At 37.5% G+C, this 22,871-nt stretch overlaps 1 protein-coding gene across 7 annotated transcripts in view; it reads left to right on the top strand.

Annotated features, from left to right (window-relative positions):
- The window catches only part of SBF2 (SET binding factor 2), a 195,226-nt gene that overhangs the window by 115,111 nt on the left and 57,244 nt on the right, over positions 1–22,871 (top strand). For 6 of the 7 annotated variants that reach the window (XM_064163718.1, XM_064163723.1, XM_064163722.1 and 3 more), the window contains exons 8-17: positions 843–951; positions 1,500–1,613; positions 2,426–2,503; positions 4,476–4,589; positions 5,043–5,171; positions 5,815–5,913; positions 6,639–6,843; positions 8,420–8,529; positions 9,159–9,308; positions 21,664–21,732. In XM_064163718.1, coding sequence (XP_064019788.1) covers positions 843–951; positions 1,500–1,613; positions 2,426–2,503; positions 4,476–4,589; positions 5,043–5,171; positions 5,815–5,913; positions 6,639–6,843; positions 8,420–8,529; positions 9,159–9,308; positions 21,664–21,732 — 1,177 coding nt within the window. The remainder of the gene's footprint in view (positions 1–842; positions 952–1,499; positions 1,614–2,425; positions 2,504–4,475; positions 4,590–5,042; positions 5,172–5,814; positions 5,914–6,638; positions 6,844–8,419; positions 8,530–9,158; positions 9,309–21,663; positions 21,733–22,871) is intronic. The other variant, XM_064163720.1, reaches the window with a different exon arrangement.

Genomic DNA, 22,871 nt, shown 5'->3' with positions numbered 1-22,871 from the left:
TCATTTCAATAGCAAAGCAGAAGATTTCATTTTAAAGATTTCTAATTCATGATATTGCACAAAAGGTTGAATTGTAGGTGTCTGCCCAAAAATTAGCTGTGTGTTTAAAATTCCAATGTTGGCCGTAACTGTAGCCTCTCCAGTTACCTAAAAAATGTGGACAAACATCATGTCTATGTAACATGAATATTACAGCTACATATAAGCTTCTCATGTTTTGCAAAATACACTCGTTTGCACTAAATTGGACATCATAGAATTATTTCCAAATTTAAATGACAGGTGCATTTAACAGCATGCTGCTTTACAAAGGCTTGTCTACAACTACCTGAAGGGACGTTGTAGCCAGGTGGGGGTTGGCGTCTTCTCCCAGGCAACCAGCAACAGAACAAGGGGACACAGTCTCAGGTTGTGCCGGGGAAAGTATAGGCTGGATGTTAGGAGGAAGCTCTTCACAGAAAGAGTGATTTCCCATTGGAATGGGCTGCCCAGGGAGGTGGTGGAGGCACCGTCCCTGGAAGTTTTCAAGAGAAGACTGGATGAGGCACTTAGTGCCATGGTCTAGTTGACTGGATAGGGCTGGGTGCTAGGTTGGACTGGATGATCTTGGAGGTCTCTTCCAACCTGGTTGATTCTATGATTCTAATTTGCTCATCTTTGGAATTCTAAAAATGTAGGGATTTACAGGAAGGGTTGTTTTGTGGTTTTTTGGTTTGTTTTGGTTTGGTTGGTTTTTTTTTTTTTTTTGGAGAGGGGTTGTTTGGTTTTATTTTTTAATACAGAAGCTGCCCTATGTGAAAAGATAGTCAGAAGCTTTTGTTTGATTTTATTTCTTTTTGCAGTTATCCGTATATCCCAATTCTTCCTGCACAGCTATTGGAAGTTCTCAGCTCACCAACTCCTTTCATAATTGGTGTTCATTCTGTCTTTCGCAATGACATTCATGAGCTTGTAAGTATGTCTGTCTTACATATACTCATAGTCACAGTGTGATTTGTGATGTTCAGTTGCAGAGTTTTTCTTTGGTCCAAAGGTGTGCATATGAACAATTCTTAGACGTTTAAAATACATTTATACAAAGCAAGGAGGCGATAAAAGGGATAGGCATCGATTCTTTGGTAAAAATGTTGAGACTACCAAGTTATTTCATTCTAATGCAGGATGGGATGGAATGGATCAATTTCCTTTGTATTCTTTTTTCAGTCAGCCTCTTCAATATCTGAAATCATTGAACACATAATGGGAACATGCAGAAACACAGGTCACTTTTGAAAGTCTGGTCTCGTTTCACTTTCTTTGGGTTACGTTAACTTTCCATGGCCAGATTCAGTAATATGTGTTATTTGGAGTATTTCCTTTTTGAAAGCATACCATCCGTTAAAGTTGATACTGTTATGTTTGTTTTGACTTATGTACAGCTCATGAAATTGCAACTGTTGTGTTTGTAAGCTGTTCTCACCGCATTCAGTACTGATAATGTTTTTGTTTGTCCCTTACAGTTAGATGTAATCATAGCAGACCTGGATGGAGGCACAATTAAAATACCTGAATGTATTCATCTTTCTCAGCTGCCAGAGCCACTGCTACATCAAACTCAAATGGCACTTTCTCTAGTATGTTTTGAAACAAATCCTATTTTCAATCCTCTTACCTATTTTTAAAGAATGAAAAATTAATTCCGTTATTGAAATGCTTTCAAACACACTGGAGATACATGATTTAAAAGTGATTTATGTCAGCATTCCTGCTTTTTGGAGCATTTACTATCTGAAGTTAGAGTTGATATCATCAGTAACTTAATTCTAAAATGTTTTATCCCTATTGAAGTGTTAGATAATGATTTTTTCCTTCTTAATAATGATTTTTTTTAAAATAAGAATTCAACTTCAGGAGCAGCATTGTAACTATTCACTTCAGCTTCCTTGCTGGTTTTATACTAATTTCCACTGTATATTGTCTTGAAGGTTAACTAGTGAATAACCAGTTAGTCTTGGAAGTTGATTTGTATGATGCCTTTATACCACTATTCAATAATGATTCTACCAAAAAAATTAGCTCAGTGTATCTTTTTACTGTCATTTTCTTAAGTTAGAAATTACCTCGCTTGGAGGCTTCTGAACAGGTCTTATCTTAAAGAGAAGAATTTTCTATTAATCTGTTTCAGATGAATCAACTCTAAAATCCCTAACTGTATTTATAAGCTTCATTGATTGTCATTGGAGTTTTTGATAACTCTCTGACTTAGAAAAACCTGAAGCTGAGAAATTAACCCCACCTTTATTTCCATACAGTGTTCATATTTAACTCAATCTATTATTTGAGGTACTTACTGTGAGTGAATGTTAATTTTAGAAAGAAGAAAGAAGTAATTTATCCTTTCCTCAGCAAAATGAGGGGAAAAAATTTTGTTTAAAAAATTCTCTAGGTTTTGCATCCAGATTTGGAAACAGCAGATTATGCATTCCCTCCCCCACGAACAGCTTTATCACACTCAAAAATGCTGGTAAGATTTCTGTGTTATGTCTGAGTTTCTTAAGCTGAAATTTTAGACTAACTTTCTTTTAAGAATTTCTGCTTTGTTTTATTTTCCATATCTATGTTTTTTATAGTATTGGTGGTGGTGCAGAGAAATAACTTCGGATTTTGCATTCAGCCCTTTTAGTAGCATTCTAATAAGTTGGAAGCTTTTATAAACATATTTGTATGAATATTGAAGTACCTTATTTTCTTTTAATATTGCTGTCTGTTGAGTTAAGTCTGTGCCTCCTCTGTTTTTAAGACCAGTAAAGCTGCATCATTTTACAGGAGCGGACAGCTTATGTTAATATTAAGTTCTCTCTCCCTGTCCCAGAAAAAAATCTCTTCAGCAAAAGATTCAGAAACATTAAAAAGATCATTAAAAATCTAGATTTTTAGGGTAAATACAAATAAGGATAAGAGTGGTAGCTGTGTCAGCAAAACATAAACCACTCATTTTTACAGTAGTAATGATTATTATTATACATTTGTTGTATGCTTGGATGTATTGGGAAAGGAGTTATATGGTTTTTAGCCATACATAGTTAAATGGCTTTAATGAACCCCAACCTGAATAAAACTATGTGTAATTATTTATTGTAAAAGAAAGGTGTACAAAGTTTTCTATTAAAATCTAGTTAATTTTTATTAAAAGTAGTTGTAAAGCCATGATAAAAACTTGGTAAAGATTCTGGTGATAACTTGTATGAATGTCTAGAATTGCTTTTGTGTTGATAGTCTAAACTAAAATTAGTCAGTTTGAGAAGGCACGCTGAAGTTTTGTGTAGGTGTATTAGAAGCTGTAAAGCACTCGTTGTTACTGCTCTGGGATTTTACTACTGAGGATAAGAAACACCATCCAGATTTCATTTTAACTATGGCAGAATTCAGTTAAGATCTTGCTTTGAACAATTAAGCTATAAATTAGTGCAATTTTTTATTAAATCTCAAAGAATCAACTATGTTTTCAAGTAGTCTAGAAAGTCAGGGCATAAATGTACCTATTAAAATTCTGTGAAGAAGCCTGGGCACAAAGAAAATTACCTCACAGTGAAGTGAGCCCTTACAAAACTGTGCTTAAGATAGAATGGCATTGATCATATTCCAGTGGAGAATAGATATACCTGATTAGTTAATCTGTACTGCTTGTCATTTTTGAGCTTATTTTGTTTAAAAAGTCCTTTGTGACATGAAATCTGAGGCCATGAACAAATTTTTAGGACAAGTTTTAGACCTCACTGTGGTCTAACTGCCTGAGCCAAGATGACATAACAGGTGATGCAGGATTTGATCAGTCTTCAGTTGTATCCAAAAAAGCTGAAGCTGTGACTGCCCCAAGTCTGCTCCCAAATTTTCACATCACTTCCATTTAGTAAATCAGTCTTTATGTAAGCACTCTCTTACTCATTTAAAGAAAAATAATTCAGGACTTTAGGTATCTACTAGTTGAAAGTTTTTAAACTAACCCTGCATTATTTTGGCTGCTGTAGATTACAGACCTAAATTGGAAGAGTCCTAGACAAGTATATTAGCATCACTCTGGTCATGCCTGTGATGCCCTGAGCCTTGTTCTTCCAGTAGCAGCAGCAGCAGCAGTGTCATCTTAGGCTCACAGACTAGAATACCCTCTTTTCTTTATTTAGTATGAGTTTTCTCTCCCTTCATATGGTTCACCACATGACCACTCCAACAGTACACTTGCATTGCCCAGGGCCTGCGAGGCAAGCATAGGAAAGAGAGTAGTCTCAAGAGAACAAGGGAGCGTGTACTAAATCTGTCATTGCCCACTGCAAGCCGACCTATGACACTGTAGGTGAGCTGGCTTTGTAGGTGTACAAGTATCTCCGCTTCTGTGTTACACTGCTGCATTGGTTGATGAGTTTGACAGGTTTATGCAAAGGATGGAAAAGTTAAGAATACAAAAATGTTCTGACAAGATTTTCAATTGCTGCTTACAGGATAAAGAGGTGCGAGCAATCTTCCTGAGGCTATTTGCACAGCTTTTCCAAGGGTACCGGTCATGTCTTCAGCTGATAAGAATTCATGCTGAACCAGTCATTCATTTCCACAAGGTAAGAGAGGAACGCTTACATACTTTTAGTGTTTGCCTGTGTCATGTTACTCCCATTAGCTTGCCTTTTAACAAGTGTTAGAGCTTTAAAGAATGAAGTCGTCTATACATGAGAAACGTGCCATTTTGACATAGCATTGTAGAAGTCCATTTTAGTGGAACTCATTGTAGGAACAGTGATGAGACATGAAATGAAATTAACATTAAAATTTAACACAAAAGAAAGTTTGAGGAATTGTCCTGTTTTATTGCTTGTGAGATTTGTAAAATGTCTCCATCTAATGTCCTGTTACATCACTCCTGGATTTAGGTATAGAAAGCTACTGGTGATAGAAAAGATTTAATTAGAAAGTGCTATAAGCTGGTGAAAAAGTTTACCTACTAGTACGTAAATGCTTGTTTGCAGTTTTGATGCTGATAAAATACATGCCCTTCTTTTCTGTCTTTATTGCAGGCAGCCTTCCTGGGGCAGCGAGGCTTAATTGAGAATGATTTTCTAACCAAAGTTCTCAATGGGATGGCATTTGCTGGTTTTGTGTCAGAGAGAGGTCCTCCTTTCAGAGTCTGTGATCTTTTTGATGAGGTAAAAACTGGTTTTGTGTTCTCAAGAAAATTAAAACATGGCATTTTAGCATGTGAAAAACTATTGAAATTAATCCTCACTGTTTATTACATTAAGTTTACACTAATCTTCTCAATCTTCATTTTCTACTAAGCACACATTTCAAATTTACTTCTGTAAACTCATGCCCTGCTCATACAATTGAAGTTAAACAGTTGAATAAATCATGGCAATGTTGTACCTTCTGGAACTTCATAATGCATCACATGTGCTAGTAATTTAACTATGTTATTAGAAACAATGAAAAGTAACTATAATTGAGAAATATTAAATTGTGCACTAAACAATCTAAACTGGGCCATTTTTTGCATTTGAAAACTATGAATGTGGAGTACAAATAGACATTTGTATTAATTGTGTGTAACAGTAGAATACATGAGAAATATGGGTTACTGTTTTAGGAATGTTGAAGGAATACTTTAGGTACATAGGACTTTGTTGTAGGTAAAGAAAATGTCAGTGCTTGGGTTTAATTGCTCAGTTTCAATTTAAGACTAGTATTTCATAATGTAAACTAGTAAGAACTTACTTTTAGTTGAATAATAAACTTTTTTTTTGCCTCTTTTTGTTTGTTGTGTTGTTTTGTTGGTTTTTTTTTTTTCAGTTGGTAGCATTTGAAGTTGAAAGAATCAAAGCTGAGGAAGGTAATCCACCAAAAATGATAAAACATGTTAGAGAACTTGCAGAACAACTCTTCAAAAATGTAAGTTTACTATACCTGCTGCACTTCTACACCTGAGATAGTAACTTTGAAAGTTCATATTTCTGAGATTAATCTAGTATCTGAAAATGGAACCAAATGCTTATGGTAGTCATGTGCATTATGACAAAAGACTGAAACTTTAACTGTCAACAGCTCTCTGTACATATTAAAGGAGTTTAATGTACCACTGATTTACCTATTAACTACTGTTCATTGGCATTCTGTGTTTTTAGTGTATATTCACATATGGTATGTAAACTGTTATTTTCTTTGCTAGAACCTGTCTGTGCCAAATACATTACTTTTCTTGCCTTTTTGTGCAAAAGCCATACATCCAGTATGGCATATTTTCAGCAAATGCTGCCTGCTGTGCCAACCAACCCCCATTTCTTAGTTTGTTTCCTAGAATACCATTTCCAGTTTCATTCTTCCCCATTCCAATGAAGAGGTTGATTGTCCAACTAATTTCTGTTCAAGTCCTAAATATTCATTAAGCTACCTAAAGTTAACTTAAAAGCTTAGTGATTTTCTTTTCATCTCTCTCTTTCTGAATTTTCCATGTTGTCAGAAACAAAGCCTTATTAAAGCCTCTAACAATAGTATTACAGAAAATGAATTAAGGGTCATATGAACATATTAGTCGTTAGATATTTGGCTGAGATATTGCATGAGACAGACAACAACACTAACACATTTCTCTTTAACCTTTTGCTTTTGACCCGCAGGAGAATCCGAATCCCCACATAGCATTCCAGAAGGTGCCACGGCCCACAGAGGGCTCCCACTTGCGGGTTCACATCCTCCCTTTCCCCCGGATCAATGAGTGCCGGGTGCAGGAGCTCCTCCAGGAAGGCCTCGCAAGGAGTCAGGGTGCCCCTGCTGCCACCCGAGGGGACAAGAAGTGTGTTGTTCCAGCAGGTCCCCCAGTTGGTATGTCTACTTGTTCCCTGACTTACCTATTTGTCATTTCATCTCACTTGTGAGTGTGTATATATATATAATTAACATGACTGCAATATGTTGTTCCCAGTTTAATGCTGGAATATTTTTAGTGATTGCAGGAATCTTTAGTATGTAGACTCTTTGTCTTTGCAATTTTAAAAGTCCTTTTGCATTAGTCTTTACTAAGAAGTCAAACATCCAGAGTGTGAGTGGCATACTTAGTAATAATAAAAAAGGATTTTATCTGAATCAGAATGAACTGTGAAATTAGATGTTCTTTACTCTTCTATGTTTGATGAATATCCTTGTAGCACTGGCCGAATCAAGCTTTGAACTATTAGGTTTTCTCCTTTGACAGTAGTGGAATGCATGTAAATTACTGGAAAAAGGCAAAGAACAGCACAGCATCTGTCTCAAAATGGATATACCTACATTAAATATTAAGAACAGAACTAGAAATTATAGGCCTGTCAGTTTAATTTTAATGCAAGAGCAAATCTGTTTCTTATAGGCAAATTTGTCAGTGTTAATTTGTTGTAAACAAGCGTCTTTAGAAAACTTGCAGGGCATGAAGCTGGCAGAGCTTGCAGGCCTTTTAAAAGATGACATTAGAATTCAAATTAGTCTTGACAAATTCAAGATCTGCTGAATTCTGTCTTTCTCAACTGTTTTTCTTCAAATGAAGTATGACACAGTCACGATTGACAACAGTTCTACAGAACTTTAATTTGGGGATATAATCATAGGACTAACATCACCCAAATAGATCAAGCGTTTGCAAAAAAAAATGCCATGGAGAAATCAATTCATTGTATTCAGTAAGAGCTCAAATGGACTGTTTATATCCATTTTGGGGCACTAGAAGACTGTCTCCATTTTTGGCTCAGTTGGAGAGAGTCCAGAAGAAATCAAGAATGAGCAGTGGTCTGGAGAATGTGACCTACTAGGAAACATGGAGAGCGGCTTAGACTGAAAAATAGAAGACTGAAGGAACACATAATGGCAGTCTTCTGTTCTGAGTTTTCCTGAAAATTCAAAGTGAAACACTGCACTTAGAAAATAATATTCCAATCTTAGCAGATTGGAATCTGTATAGAGAACACATCTGTCAAGTTGTGTTCCATGTCACAGAATTCTTGGTATGGCACATGAATTCTTGAGGGAAAAAGTCATCACTGCTACAAAATATGCAAGGCCATGTAGTTTACTGCAGCACACACACTTTCTACAAAAAGTGATCTATGGTTATGTATATATCTCATTAATATATTAGATGTTGGAATTTCTTTGTGCAAATATGAGACAAATAAAACAAGCAGTAAGTAGAATCGACTGCTCTAGTTAAAATTAAGAGTGCTCTCTTCTTCAGGTACTATAGGAAACCTAAAGATTTAAGATTCTATTCCTGTCTGTAAAACACCTACTAGTGGTCTTTGCTTAACAGAACAAAATAGAGAGCACATTTAAAATGTTTGTTTGTTTGTTTAAAAAGAACTTTCTGATCCTCTCTGTGGCTCTTGCCAAAGACTTTCAACAGATGTATATTCTTCCTTGTCTTCGCCAGTTTCCATAATGGAAAAAGGAAGTACAGTTTTCAACAGCGCACAGAGGCTGGAAGTTGTTAGAAACTGCATCTCTTTCATTTTTGACAACAAATTTTTGGAAACTGAAAAGGTAATAAAATAGAATTTTAACTTTCCTAAATAAGCCCCTGTTCTGTTAATGAGCAAGAGTGAATAGAGATTGGCCTTGTCATAAAGTGCGTTTCGAAGTCTTGCTTCAACTACCAGTGATTATTTTAACTGTTTAAATGAACAAAATGGCAATAAAACTAATCATCTAAATGCAATTCTATAGGTGATATGAAGCTAATGGATTTGAAGTCCTGTTTGTATTATTACATGTGTTGATGCCTTTTTCCTAATTTATATTATAAATGGTGTGGTCCACATCATGTGTTTTATATAGAGGTGTACGTTGATCTAGCAGTATTTAATGTAAACAAAAGGCACACATAAATGATGTCACATATGTTCAATGCCTGGACATATTCAGTCATTTCTGTTTACAGATGTAGGTGAGAAATGTTGTTTAATGCTTTGATTTTTAAGTGGGAGTAGTAGTTGTTAATGACTCAGATTAAATCAACCATTAATAAAAGCTTTATATTCAAATTAATAAGTCATTTCTAAAGTTATTTATTATACTGTCACTTGCAGTTTTTTGATAAAGAATTAATGATACTCAGTATTAATAATGCCATTTAATTTCACTTTCATGATGTTAGATTTTCTTCTTTACAGACTCTGCCAGCAGCTTTGAGAGCTCTAAAAGGAAAGGCAGCTCGGCACTGCCTGACACAAGAGTTAGGCCTGCATGTTAAACAAAATCGAGCTATACTGGATCATCAGCAGTTTGACTACGTTGTGCGAATGATGAACTGTGCTTTGCAGGTACAGTATGTGAAGGTTTTGTTCTTTGGCTGCCTTTGGTTACTATGATAAGCAAAAAAGTGGTTAGAGTGATGTGGAGGAGCAAAATAATTAGATGATGGTAGCATGTTCTACAGTGATGTCACAAATACTACCTGACAGTGGATTCAAGGTATGTGTTGTTGAAAGGATAAAGTTATCAGATCTATACAGATCTGCATGATTTGAAAAACACAAATGAAACTGTTTCTGTTGTTAATAATTGAGGTGTATATATATATTTAAATTATTTTATTTTTGTAACTATTGAATGGGTGTTAGTTGTAAGGAGTGGGTGTTAGCTTTTTCAGGTCTTTTTCAACTCTGAGATCCTAAAATGTTCTCAGTAGAAAAACTTGTTTGTCATCTTTGTCATCACAAGTGTGAGTATACTTCAAAAAGAAAGCACACTTTTCTGCTTCCATGGATTCTGATGGTAATTTGACTTTTGACAGTTGTCATCTCCGTTTGTCAGAAACTCTTGGAAGGTATTACTCAATTGTAATTTAAGTATTTTTGTACTGAATGAACATCAACATATGGTGGCAGCTACCTGTAAGAGCACAACATGTGGATAGGTTCTTTTGACTTTCGTTTGAGTAATTGTTCTCTTTTAGCTTTACTGTCCACAATTCATTGTCAGAAATATTTTATATGTATCAGTATCTTCACTCATATCTGAGAATGTATTAGTATGTATTTAATTGGTAATCTGACTGTATTTAGTTATAATTTGCCTTTTGTTGCCCCTAAGTAATTGTATCAAATTAGGGATTCAATTGAGATGTTGGTATTTTAACCCCTGTAACCTGAAAGCCGAATTCAACTTACACAACTGATATGCTACTATAACAAGTTTTGTAATACACTGTTGCAATATATAAACTGTAATGCGCTTGAACTACTGAAGTGTGCTAAGTATTATATATGTGTTATTTCATCTGTCACCTCTGATTACAAACTTAAAGCATGCAGCTTACTTGCTTACACCTCTAGGTGGAGGCTCTTAATCTCAAAAATGATTTAAAGTAATTTTAAGATAAAAGCATGATTTATAATTTGACTGTACACTTTTTTTCAACTGTGTTATTTGGAACAAAGTGTAAATTGTGACATTGTAGAGTTTTCCTCCATCAGTTCAAAAGAAAAATACATTATCAAGAACTTGGTTAAGTTCACCCTTGATTAAGTCAGCATTTTACTCTGGTAACTTGAGTGCTGTTAGCTATAGGTCATAAGACCAAGTAATTTAAACGTCTGTTATAAAGGTGCAAAAATGTAATTTAAGAGATGTGGTCTTAACCCAGAGGGATCTCCAGTCTGTGGGGAAATACCACGTTAATTAATAGGGAGTTTCTGGGGGAGAGTTAGACTGCATTATCGCTTTAAGATCTCACTAAACTGTTGGAGGTGCAGTCGTACCACCAAAAGTCATGTTTTTCTGTTAATGTTATTTCACATTTCAGTTGGCTTCTGTGAACTAAAATTGCTGTAGCCAGAAGGCATGTAGTAGCTGATTAAAAAGCTGTGAGAGGGAGGAATGGCCGCAGGCAGGCATAGCTGATAAATTGGGCAAAAGCCCTGGCTCTCTGCTGTACATGCTGGGTTGAGCTGGGATTGGTGTGTCGCACGTGCCAGCCTGATGGCTTTCCCTGGGAAATACCAGTCCCAGTTGGCTGATTTACTCATGCTGATAAGAAATCTGATACTCCCCAGCCACCAAACCTCTGCTACTGATAATGGGGATTGCTGCAAACCATGTGTGTTTAAAGAGATATGTTGGCCATTTCTGGAAAGCGTCCTCTGAACAAGAAACTCTGTTACTGACATAAACTGAACTCTAACTCGGAACAGTACCACATGTTACAAAACCAGGAAGGTTCCATGCTGCAAGTTTATTGCAGATCCTTCTGATACCATTCAAGGGATTCATGGATGCTGAGCATGAGGTTTGTCTTTGTGGTAGTTTGGGTCGGAGCCTCAGTTCTGTTAAAAGAACTGCAGAGACAAAGTCCCGTTCCAGGGGATGGACCTGGTCACCCCAGGATACTGTAACACTCTTATTCTATTCCATTCTCTGCTATCACAGCTTATAAGGCAGTGCCTGGCTGATGTCTCTCTTTTCCCCTCCCTGCCTTTCCTCCCTTCTCTTTTCTCTGGGAAGAACACATGTCCCTGTGTACCTCCTGGTGTGTGTGGGGCAGGCAGCTTCTAGCTGGCAGGGGATTTTGAGCTGCGCCATGAGGCCTGCTGAGGCCTGGTAGGCCTGAGGTGGGGAGGGTGGATTTGGCCTGCGCTCAGGCCTGCTGAGGCAATATCTCCCTTCTTACTCTCTAAAAGGGGTAAGTGTCATTTCTGCCCTCCGGTCCCGGCTAGCTTGTGGCCCTAGCACACAGGGACAGGCTTTTAAAAAGTATGTCTTCTCCTGTTTTACTGGAGCCCATGCAAACGAAGGCCAGGTATTTTTTCAGAGCTTCTGTGTATTAATTCTCTAGATGAAGGACAGAATGTTAACCACGACTAGTGATAACCCCACCACGTTGCTGGTGTCGTCGTGTCTGATGTGAAATGTCTGCTGCCACAGCGCTTCAGGTGGCAGAGAGTTTCCCAGTTTGTCCCAGGTCTCTTGCTGCTCGTGTAAGCAGGATCAGAAATGCCAGAATGAAAATGTGGTCGTGTCCTCCTGTCTGTTAATACCATAGATGTACTTGTTGTCTAGGTTGCGGGGCATGGGGGGCATGGATTATCTCTGTTACCTTTCTGTACACTTCCCAGAACAGGATTCAGTCCTGTTTTAACAGGGTCTCTGCCTAACGTGTGACTACAAATATCAAAGGGTAATCTAGTATTGCTTTTAATGCAAGAAGAAGCAAAAGCTGTGCTTCTCTGGCTGGTTGAAGCTCTGGGGCTCATGATAGGATTCCAGCCATGGCTGTGACTGGCTAGAACCAGCTGTGACCATCTGGATCCAGCGCAGGCTGCTCCACAGCCTTCCTCATGCACTAATAGGGTACTGCACAACCAAAATCCAGGCCCTTGCAGGAAAAGAGCAACAAAAATGGCAATGTTGAGAGCTGTGATCTTGAAGAGTTTCTAGCCCTAGCAGTGCAGTTAGTTTAGAAGGGAATATAGGATACAGTATCCAAACTGCAGCCAGCTGCACTGATTTCAGTCAGTGAGATCTGGCTTACAGATAGATAAAGAAAGAGGTGATAGCCTTTTGGACACAACTGTAAGGATCCTCAGGCACTGGATGAGGGTGTAAGGCCAAGCAGGCCCTGATAGGGATAAGGAGTGGTCAAACTCACCCATTCCAGTTGGGTCTCTGGGACATAGGTCAGCCAGAGCAGTCTTTAGACTTGATGGATGTCTGCTGACGTTGCCTGTTTTCAGTCCTCCTATGTTTGCTGTTACTGCAGAGCATGCTTGTGGCATAGGTATCTTACTGAGGCCATGCAGCTTCTTGGAGCATTGGCGTGGTAGGCTCTGACTGCTCATAAGTGTTCATTACTGCTAATTGTGGCCTTGTGGTTGCCAACTGTTCCTAATAACTGTGTGTTCTAAATATTTTTGGTCTTCTTGATGAAAAGCAGACATGTGCTTGTATGCTACTCACTGCTGTAAATAGAACAAGTCTGGTTTAGGAATTGTGTTATGCTGCTGTGTAGTTGCTCTCCAGCCTGCCTGTGAAAGCGCTGGACTGAGGAAAGGTAGTAAAAAAAAGAAAAAAAGAAGTCTTTGGTGAAAGTCTTTGATGTTGGAAATAATGGACATTTTGCTAATAGAGGATGTTATGTCAAATCAGTGACTCCTGGTTTTGCAAGTTCCCTATGTAATAGAAATAGGAAAGGAGAACACAGAGTTTTATTTTACGTTTTATATGTATGTGATGTGTATTTCAATAGAGGTACATAATTCCATGTAGATTTGTTAGATATGTGTACATACTGATGTGCTGTGCCCATTCATTTACTGCATCCCTGCATCCACCTGTATGGACATGTGCATTTAGCTTTAGTGAAATGTTGTATCACTAGATACTATAGGGAGATCCTTGCCTGTTTGCAAGAATCTCCCTGTAGTCTTTCCACGTTGTGATTCACCCTTCAAATAACTTAAACTGAGATGCAGAGCAGATGAAGTGGAATGCTGCTTTGCTCTGTGAGTGAGGTGTATGCTCCCTTCATCATTGGTGGTGCTTAACTTAGTGGAATAAACATTCTTTGTAGAATACTGGTTTGTTGTCTCTACAAGGAATTTTGTGGAGTCGTGTGCTTAGAAATGTTTTGCTTTGCAGGAATTTGCATAGAAGATGCCAATGGATGGCTGTAAGATCATTGGTTTTATTTATTTTTCCCATATAGTAATTTCTAAAACAGAATATTGAAATAGATTCAGAGTTTTCTAATCATCTGGTTGCAATAATATTTGTCTAACCTTTGGTTTAAACAACTGAAATCTTGGCAGCTTGTATGCAAAAACTGAAGTGTGATGTTGAGATAAATACCACAAAACACAGGCCAGTTCTGGATTTTTTCTATTATTATTATTTTCCATAAACTTTTAACAAATGCATTAATATGGCAAACAAAAAATAGTGAACATATGTGGCATTTTAGAGTAATTTTAAGATGGCACAAAATATGATGCCACCCACAACATGTTTCTTATTTTATCTGTGTGCCAGCATAAGTTGGGGTTCACAGCCTTAGACCAGTCAAGTCTTTGCTGAATTGTTTTATTTTATTTTCATATTAGAGCAGAGACAAAATAAAATTGCTGGTTTCTTTTCATAAGAAGAGAAAAAAGTGCTAATGGGAACAAAGTCAGTGGACTAAAATGGACTCTATTCAGGCCAAATTCAAGATTCTAGACTATAGATTTCATTGGCATTTAACCTGTTATATTTATGAAGTTAAAAGGTATAACTGCTTTTGTGAAAAGAACTTAAAAAGGTGATGGGAAATATTTATTTTAATGGACTATTTTGGAGCCTTGCCTTTGTCATTTGGGAATAGCTGAAATCCTAACCATATGTAGTACTGTGTAAAAGCCACAGGCCACAACTGCAGTTATGTTAACACAATTTGTTTCTCAGCCTCTGAATCACATGTGTAAAAATGTCATAGACAGTAATTCTGATTTGGCTATGACACATGGCTGTTACCTTCCCAATCCCTTCTCGGTGTAACTAGCCTTACAGGGCTAGTTGCTGTTTTCTGTGAACAAAACAACTGACAGTAAGCTTGGGGTTTTTCAGTAGACCCAGCAGTGTTTCATGGATCAAAACATGGTAACTGTAACTACAGAGAAAATCCAAACCAGTGAGCTGCCTTGATTACTCAGATTTCAGCTGGATTTAAAGCAACTTGGACTACCGCATGGATTTTACACATGCCCATCACAAAAAACTACTTGAGGATAACTTGGTTTAAAAGTATCATGTAACCAAGATTTTGATTCTTGTCAGTCTTGTCTAATTTATAATTTCAAGTTGAAGATACAGCCTGCATATGAAAACAGTAGGAATCAGATAATTAACTTCAAATACATCCAGCAAACTGTAATTAACTGTTCCAAAGCATAATTTTCTATTATTGAAATACATATTCATGAGGAGACGAATCACAGAATGTTAGCAGTTGGAAGGAACTTCCAGAGATCTTTGAGTCCAACCCCCCTGCCAAAGCAGGATCAAGTAGGGCAGGCCACACGGGATTGCATCTAGACAGGTTTTGAAAGTCTCCAGAGAAGGAGACTATGACCTCTCTGGACAGCCTGCTACCGTGCTCCATCACTCTCACTGTAAAGTGTCTCCTTGTGTTAAGATGAAACCTCCTGTGATCCTAACTTGTATCTGTTGTTCCTTGTCCTGAGCACCGCCAAAAAGAGATTGGCACCTTCACCTTGACACCCACCCCCCAGATAATTATTGATAAGATTCCCTCTCAGCCCTCCCTTCTCAAGACTAAACAGAAAGATCTTACCTGAAGTCTCCTCAGAGTGCCATTAATGGTTTTCATTCCTGGCTTCAAATCTGTGGTCGTTTGCTGATGACAAGTAAGAACAGGTGTGCTAGAATATGTCAGCATTCTGGTTTTGTCTTTTATACAAATACTCACTGTCTTCAATAACCTACTTGAAATTCATCTCATCTGAGATCACCTAGGAGTAATCAGACCTGTGTGGAGAATTGCAGATTCTTGGATGTTTTTCCAGAAGAACACATTTAAGACTGTTTCTTCAGACAGAAATTTTCTGAATATTCTACAAACGTTTTTGAGCTTATGTGTTGTCCATGTACATGTTTTAAGGTTCTCTGTAAATACTGGTTTTGGAGAAGGAAATTAGGATTTGTTCATGGGTAAAATGACTTTTTTCTTCAAAGTCATCTCATACCGAGTAATTCTTAACCAATTTAAGTGGACATATTTTCTTGGTGTGAATTAGTTCCATGACAATTTGAATATTTTTAGTTGCAGTAACTGATAATACAGTTTCTTGGGAGCATGAAGAGAAACAAAGATGCTCGTTAAGAGAGAGAATTACAGGGAATGTCGTATGTTCCCAGTTACCCCTTAGAAAAGGGAAAATGTCCCATATTTTCCATCCTGACAAAAAAAAAAATCTCTGCATCTATTCCTACTTAATTTTCAAAATTTTAAATATAACAATATATTTTAAAAAATGAAATGAACAAGTGTATAGCTTAGCTTTTTTAGTCAGTATACAGAAGCTGACCTTAGAGGCCCTTATGGCACTAGTATGCTAGTTGGCAGAGAATAATGCTTTTCAGAATGCTCTATCTTGAAACGTGTTGGGTTTGTCAATTCTGCATGTGCCCAGATGAAATGATCATACTTCTTTGGATGTATGAATGCTTCAACTAGTGTGTTGATTTTAAGTTAATTATTGTTATGAGAGGGGATAATCCTTATATGGTTGCATGTTGGCTGCAGTGGTGCCATTATTAGTAGCTAATAAAGTAAGTGTGCATGATATATCTCTGTACTTAATAATTTGGGATGAGGATAAAGGATTTGGTCCATTATTTAATGATAATATATTTCCTAGAGATTTTAATCAAAAGCGTATGTGCAGCACCTCCACATTACTGTTACAGTGATAGTGAATTTTGGCTGGCACATTGTGGTCCTTTCTAAGGTCAGAATAAGAAATGTGTACTTCAAAGGCAATGGTGAACGGTGCCATCAAATTCACCAGTGCAGCTCATACAATGCATTGTTTGTGCCGAAGTGTGGAAAAGCCCTTGCTGCCTGAATTTGTAACCTTGTAATAAGGAAAATTACCTCAAAACCTCCACAGAACTCCCCTTGTCATCTTTGAAATTCTGCAGCCATTGCAGTTCATCCCAGAAGTATCCTCTTCCAGCAGCTGCCACTTGTTTCGTGAATCCAGAAATGGAGCTGCACCAGCAAAGTTGATCCAAGAAAACTTCTTCCAGAAGCAGCTGGTCGTTGTTGTTCTTGTCCTTCAGTGCAGCTGTACACAGACTCCCTGGTGCTTCTGCCAAAACTGTAGCAAGGCTGCTCTATCAAGGTTGGTGTAGAAAAACTGAAGCTGTCCAGCAACAAGATGTCAAATACGTATTGAGAAAGAGACTCCACTTCTGGTGGTTTGCGAAAAGTGTGTTTCCCAGAGGCCACATTACATCCCCAAAAATACGTATGTCCCAGGGGCACCTGCCAGAACTCTGTGGGTGCATTCAGTCTATATGATCTTCTTTTTCTAAAATAATTTACAGTTGACTTTACTTTTTTTCTGTGCTGGTCAAGCACAGTGGTTTCCCTTCATGTATTTGTATATTTCTTCTGGGTTTCTTTTACTTCTGCACTTTGCTGACAGTTTCCATCTCCTGGATGAGATCCTCAAACTCTCATTGTTTTGTTCTTTTGCCCCTGCTCTGAGTGTATGTTTTGGTGAGACTTTAGCATTTTTTGACTTGATACAAGATATCCTTAGCCATCTCTCACCAGTTTTATGTATTGTTTCCAATTTTACTTTTTTTACTCTATGCCTCAGATTTTTTGAGATACTTAATATCACTACTTTAAACCTGTTCACTTTTTGTCCCTATTCCTGTAGTGCTTTTTTCCCCCGAACATCAATATACTTAATGATTTGATTTCCGCTCATGCTTAATGCCTGTTAAGTGCAATTTTAGTATTATCTATTTTACCAGTTCTTTGGAGCTGTCTATACTGTCCAGATTTTGCTAATTTCTGCAAACAACAATCAATCAAAATAACTAATATTGCATATTTTTCTGAATTTTTGGGCAGTGTCTTGATTTGACATGCATACCACAGCACATGCTTCCAGGTTCTGGTCATAAGCAGGTTATGTTTTTGCATGGAGTTACTCTGTCCTTTGTGCAGGACTTTACATTTTTCTTTGTTCAAGTTCAGGAGGTTCTTTTCATTCCGTTTCTGACAAACTGTGATGCTGGTTAGTGGCAGTCCTGCCCTCCATGTATTTACCACTCCTCCAGAAATTTGTTGAAGGTGCATTTCGTGCCATTTTCCAGGTTGTTAACATTACTGGGTGGTGCTTGCCACGGTATCAGCCCCTGAAAACATAACTCATAACCATCTGCTGTTAAACTTAGAACCACTGACCACAGTTTTGAGTCTGATGTGGCAATCAGTTTTCCGCTCTTTCATCTAGACCATGTCTTCCTAGCTTTGCTTACAAGGATACCAAAGATGCCTGTGTCAGAAGCCGTGTACTCCTCATCAACAGATCTTAATCCATTGCAGAGGTTGATCCATTTTCCCTTGATCAGTTTGTGCTTTCTGTTCTCATTAACTTTTTGCTCTTTGTGTGTTTGAAAATTCCTTCTATGAGGACTTGGTCCCTACAGTCTATCTTGTAGATCCCCTGAACCACTTCCATGCCTTTGAGGTGTTGGCCAAGGTTTTATTTCTGTTTCTCCAGAAAATTAGTTATAATTGACAAGGTACTTGTAAAGATAGTAAATCTCCCAAGGGGAAAACTTTAGAGTTTAGAAATTCTTTTTTCTAGAATGATGTCCTTCAGGATTTTTAGCATAAATAAAATCTTACTTCTCTATCACGTGCTATTCAATGGAAAATTTTCAGTGAGACTTAATTCCAAGTTACATTTCATGAGCCATTGTTTGTTCAATGTCTTCGCAGTGAACTAGACCCAGAGTCTTTTGGCAATGGATTTGATCTGAGCGTCCACTCTGTATTTCATAAGATAGATGTAAAATTCCACTTCTATCTAAACAATGTTTTTCTGCGGTGAAAAACTTTCTTCAGAGGGTCACTTTACGTACCCACCGAAATCTGATTTATTTTTGTAAAGGTGTTAATTGCTGTGAAGCTGTAAAAATTGTATAGAATGTGCACTGATGATGTGATGCATTCTTATGAAAAGTTTATGAAATTAGAAAATCGCACGAAAAGTAGAGAAGAAAAGAAAATTTAAATTAAGCCAGCTGAAACTTTTCCTGCATGTTTGGAAGTTAATGATTTTTGCTTATAATTGAGTAGAGACGCTGCTGTGCACCAAATGAATGTGTGCTGTGGAGTTGTGAACAGAATAGCTAGTAGACAAGTGATCTATACTGGAATATTGCACATATTTTAACATTCCTTCTCATACTTTAAGCACTTTCTGTTGTTTTTTACCTCTGTTAACAGGCTGTCTGGAAAGTAGTTTACATACTATACTGTATTTATGTTTTGCTGTCACTGCCTAAGTACTTTGATCTGCTAGGGCTTTAGGAATACACTGCAGTTTGTGGGTATATTATGTGTTAATTGCCCCTATCCAACTGAGTAGTTAATGGATATTGATCACTGTTCTGTCATTAATTGCAATGTATCATATAATTTGAATGTTGTTTGTCAAATACTTTTTACAAATTACTGTGCAGGACCTTGTATCACAGCTGGTGTAGTTTAAGGTTTGGACAGAGTCACTGTGAATGAAGCCCTGCTGTGAAATAAAAGTCAAAAGGCATCTTGGCATCCCAACCATTTCCTTGGGAGAAGATTACAGCCTAAGTATGTTGAACTTTATTGCCATGGGCCTCATGACAGTATTCAGAAACATGCATGGCATTTCTGTTAAAGAAACTCAGATGTGCTTAGACGAAAGGGATGGCATTCTTGCATTTATCAGTACCTCGCTAAAAAAGGTACATGTTTGGGTACTTTCGGAATATAGTAAAAATACAGTGGAGAATGTGTAACTTAGGTAAATTGAGGTACCTGATTTCCCAAACATGATTTGTTATGAGGAGAAGGAAATGACTGATCTCAACCCTAGACAGAAATGTATTTATTGAGAAAGAAGCTGGGGACAGGGAGTGGGGGTGTGCAGAGTTGGGGATGGATGCAACACACAGCAGACTTGGCAGCTCTTCTTTGAGTAAGATGTTTCTTGTTTTGGCTGGTGGTGAGATTGGAAGTACAGAGGAGCTGCATAGAGAAAATGTGCAGCCTTTCTGAATGTTTGGTGTAAAGCACCTACAGTAGCAGATCAAGAGGAACATTTGCCTGGGGTGGCTTTTCTTTGATGTTCATCACTAGGACCAGAATGTGGGGGCATCTCAATTTAATGAGGACATACAATACCTTGTTTTCCAAACAAAAGTTTAGGTCAATATTCATTCTGAAGTCAACAATGAGGAGGAGTCATCTCTTGTCTCCAGTACCAGATGCTTAAGCCACCTACCAGATTCCAAAAGCCATTGATGCCTCACCAGACACTAACAGTCCTATGCATCTATCCAGGTGGTCAAAGTATGTCACTTCCTGTCAGTTCTGCCCTGTAATGACAAGATCTACCCACCAGAGTTTTGCTGCATATTTAAGCTGAGGGGACCGTAAATCACTTGTGAAATCACATGTGTTATCAAAATAAAAAATGCAAGGAAAAACATTCTCATTTTATTATTGCCTTGTAAATTTAGTATAGTAAAGCTATTTTTATATATACATGGATTCCTGTAATACTTGAAATCTGCTAGAGGCTTCAGCAACTGTCTGTATATGTGATTGGTATGGCCAGTCCATAGGCATGGATTCAAAGCAGCACACTGCACGTGGCATGGTGGAAGTTTGTTTTTCACTGTCAAAACCCACTGGGTTTAGGAAATTAATTTTCTGAAAGTAATTTTTGTTCCTCACAGATGTGTCAGCTTCATTTTGTGCAAATTAAGGGGAACAGCTTTAAATATTTTATGCTATTTGTTGTCTACATCTACAGTGGTTGTACAATACATTTCTCACAATGGGTAAAGATATTATTATGTGTAAGGCAGCTAGATTGCTTAGTTCCAAGAGTCTCAATTAATTGCTTACAATTCTTAGCTAATTATGACATTCTGTCTTGCAGCTACAAAGCAGATAAATGGTTAGCTAGTTTGACTATTCTTAAACCAGCATAGTATTTTATTCCTGACTGAGGTAATTTTACATTTCTTGTCATAGGGTGGAGAAGAAAAAATAGGTATGTAGATAATACTTCCATACTACAAGTCCAGGGGTTACTGCTGACAAAGAATATGTGGAGAATTTCATACTTGCAAGAAGGAATGGAAAAATAATCTACTGTGTTGTTTATGTGGTGGTGATATATATCTCTGAGACATATGTTAGCTCTTGGAATATTGAATGCTCTCTAGGTGAAGGTACATTGCTCAGTTTTTATAAAGATATTTTTATGTATATTTTGGGCATAAGCCAAAAATCTTACAAATAATTTGAGCTAAGGGATTAAATAGGTAACTTAAAACAATGAAGATGGATCATTTTACACCAGGGTGAAAGTAAGCACGTGCAGAAATAAGTATTTCTTTGAAAACCACAGAACATTCCTAGGAGTTGTAAAGTCTCATTTTAATTTGGAAGTTTTCTGAATAAGTGGAAAAATAGTAACAATATTTATCGTATCTTTATTTTAAACAATAAATACATGTGCAGAATTCCAAATCGAGCTTAAGGTCATGGATAACAATAGGAAATAATTCAGAAAATGTAAAGCAGTTGAGGCTATGTCTGTAAATTCTGTTAGTGGAATACTGTTTCAGACATGGCAGTGAGAAAGCTGCTAATAAATTCCTGAAATAGGAACAGTCATTGCAATACCTCTCTAGCAGAAGTCCTGGAAAGATATGTATATGTACACACACTTAGAGTGTTCTTACATGATAACAGGTGATGAAAAATACTACTTTGTGTATAGGAAGGAAATCAGAAGGACTCTGTATGGCAGAAGTGAAAATATAATGCATAACACTGAAAATTGTTTTACTTAACTGTCTTTGGTTTTTTTCTTGAAGGACTGTTCGTCTTCAGAAGAGTACAGCATTGCTGCAGCATTGCTTCCACTGACAACTGCTTTTTATAGGGTAAGTTTTCATTGAAAACCACTCCTGTGTTGTATTTTTTTCACTTTGTTGTAATGAAGATGGTGATGACAGGAAGATGCATGGCAGGTAAGAAGGTTTATTCTGAAGTCAGTTGATAGCAGTGAAAATCTTCTAATCAGCTGCTGTGAACATTGTTCCAGAATTACACTTATTGCTGTTGAGTAATTATTACAATAAATTTACCCATTACTAGATGCAGACTTCCATGATGGATAAGAGAATTATTATTTAATTATAACTAGTCACTCAAATAATTATGTTATCTAGACTCTGTTTATCACACTACTTTTTCCTTGAATTTAGCATGCTAAGATGTACTTTTAAGCCAGTGCTTTTCAGTTTATGTAGTTAACAACTTCAGAGAATATTTTGAACAACTTAATTTAGCTCTTTATTTGTTTTCAGTTTCTTGTGATGAATTGTTCTAGCGTTTTTTGCATAGTGTTTGACAGTGATAAAATATAGGAAAATACAAGTAACATGAATTTTGCAAGCAATTACTCCTATAGCATGGCTGTAATTCTTTCAGTGGCCCCATACAGGAGCATTTTCACCAGTTTCTGCTTAGCTCAGGTGCTGTCTTCTAGAGTCTTCCTCTCTGGAACGTGTCCAGAGAAGGGCAGCAAGGCTGGTGAAGGGCCTGGAACACAAACCCTATGAGGAGAGGCTGAGGGAGCTGGGGTTGTTTACCCTGGAGAAGAGGAGGCTCAGGGGTGACCTCATTGCTGTCTACAACTACCTGAAGGGCGGTTGAAGCCAAATGGGGGCCAGTCTTTTCTCCCAGGCAACCAGCAACACAACTAGGGGACACAGTCTCAAGTTCTGCCAGGGGAAGTACAGGCTGGATGTTAGGAGGAAGTTCTTGCCAGAGAGACTGATTTTCCATTGGAATGGGCTGCCCGGGGAGGTGGCGGAGTCACCATCCCTGGAGGTGTTCAAGAAAAGCCTGGATGAGGCACTTAGTGCCATGGTCTAGTTGACTGGCTAGGGCTGGGTGTTAGGCTGGACTGGGTGATCTTGGAGGTCTCTTCCAACCTGGTTGATTGTATGATTCTGTGATTCTATTTGAGGAGATAAGATATTCAGAACATGGGCTTGCTTGTAGTATTAAATAATCT

This window comes from Pogoniulus pusillus, chromosome 24 (genome assembly GCF_015220805.1).
Source record: "Pogoniulus pusillus isolate bPogPus1 chromosome 24, bPogPus1.pri, whole genome shotgun sequence".
NCBI classification, from domain to species: Eukaryota; Metazoa; Chordata; class Aves; order Piciformes; family Lybiidae; genus Pogoniulus; species Pogoniulus pusillus.
This window is presented reverse-complemented; position numbering and strand designations above follow the sequence as displayed.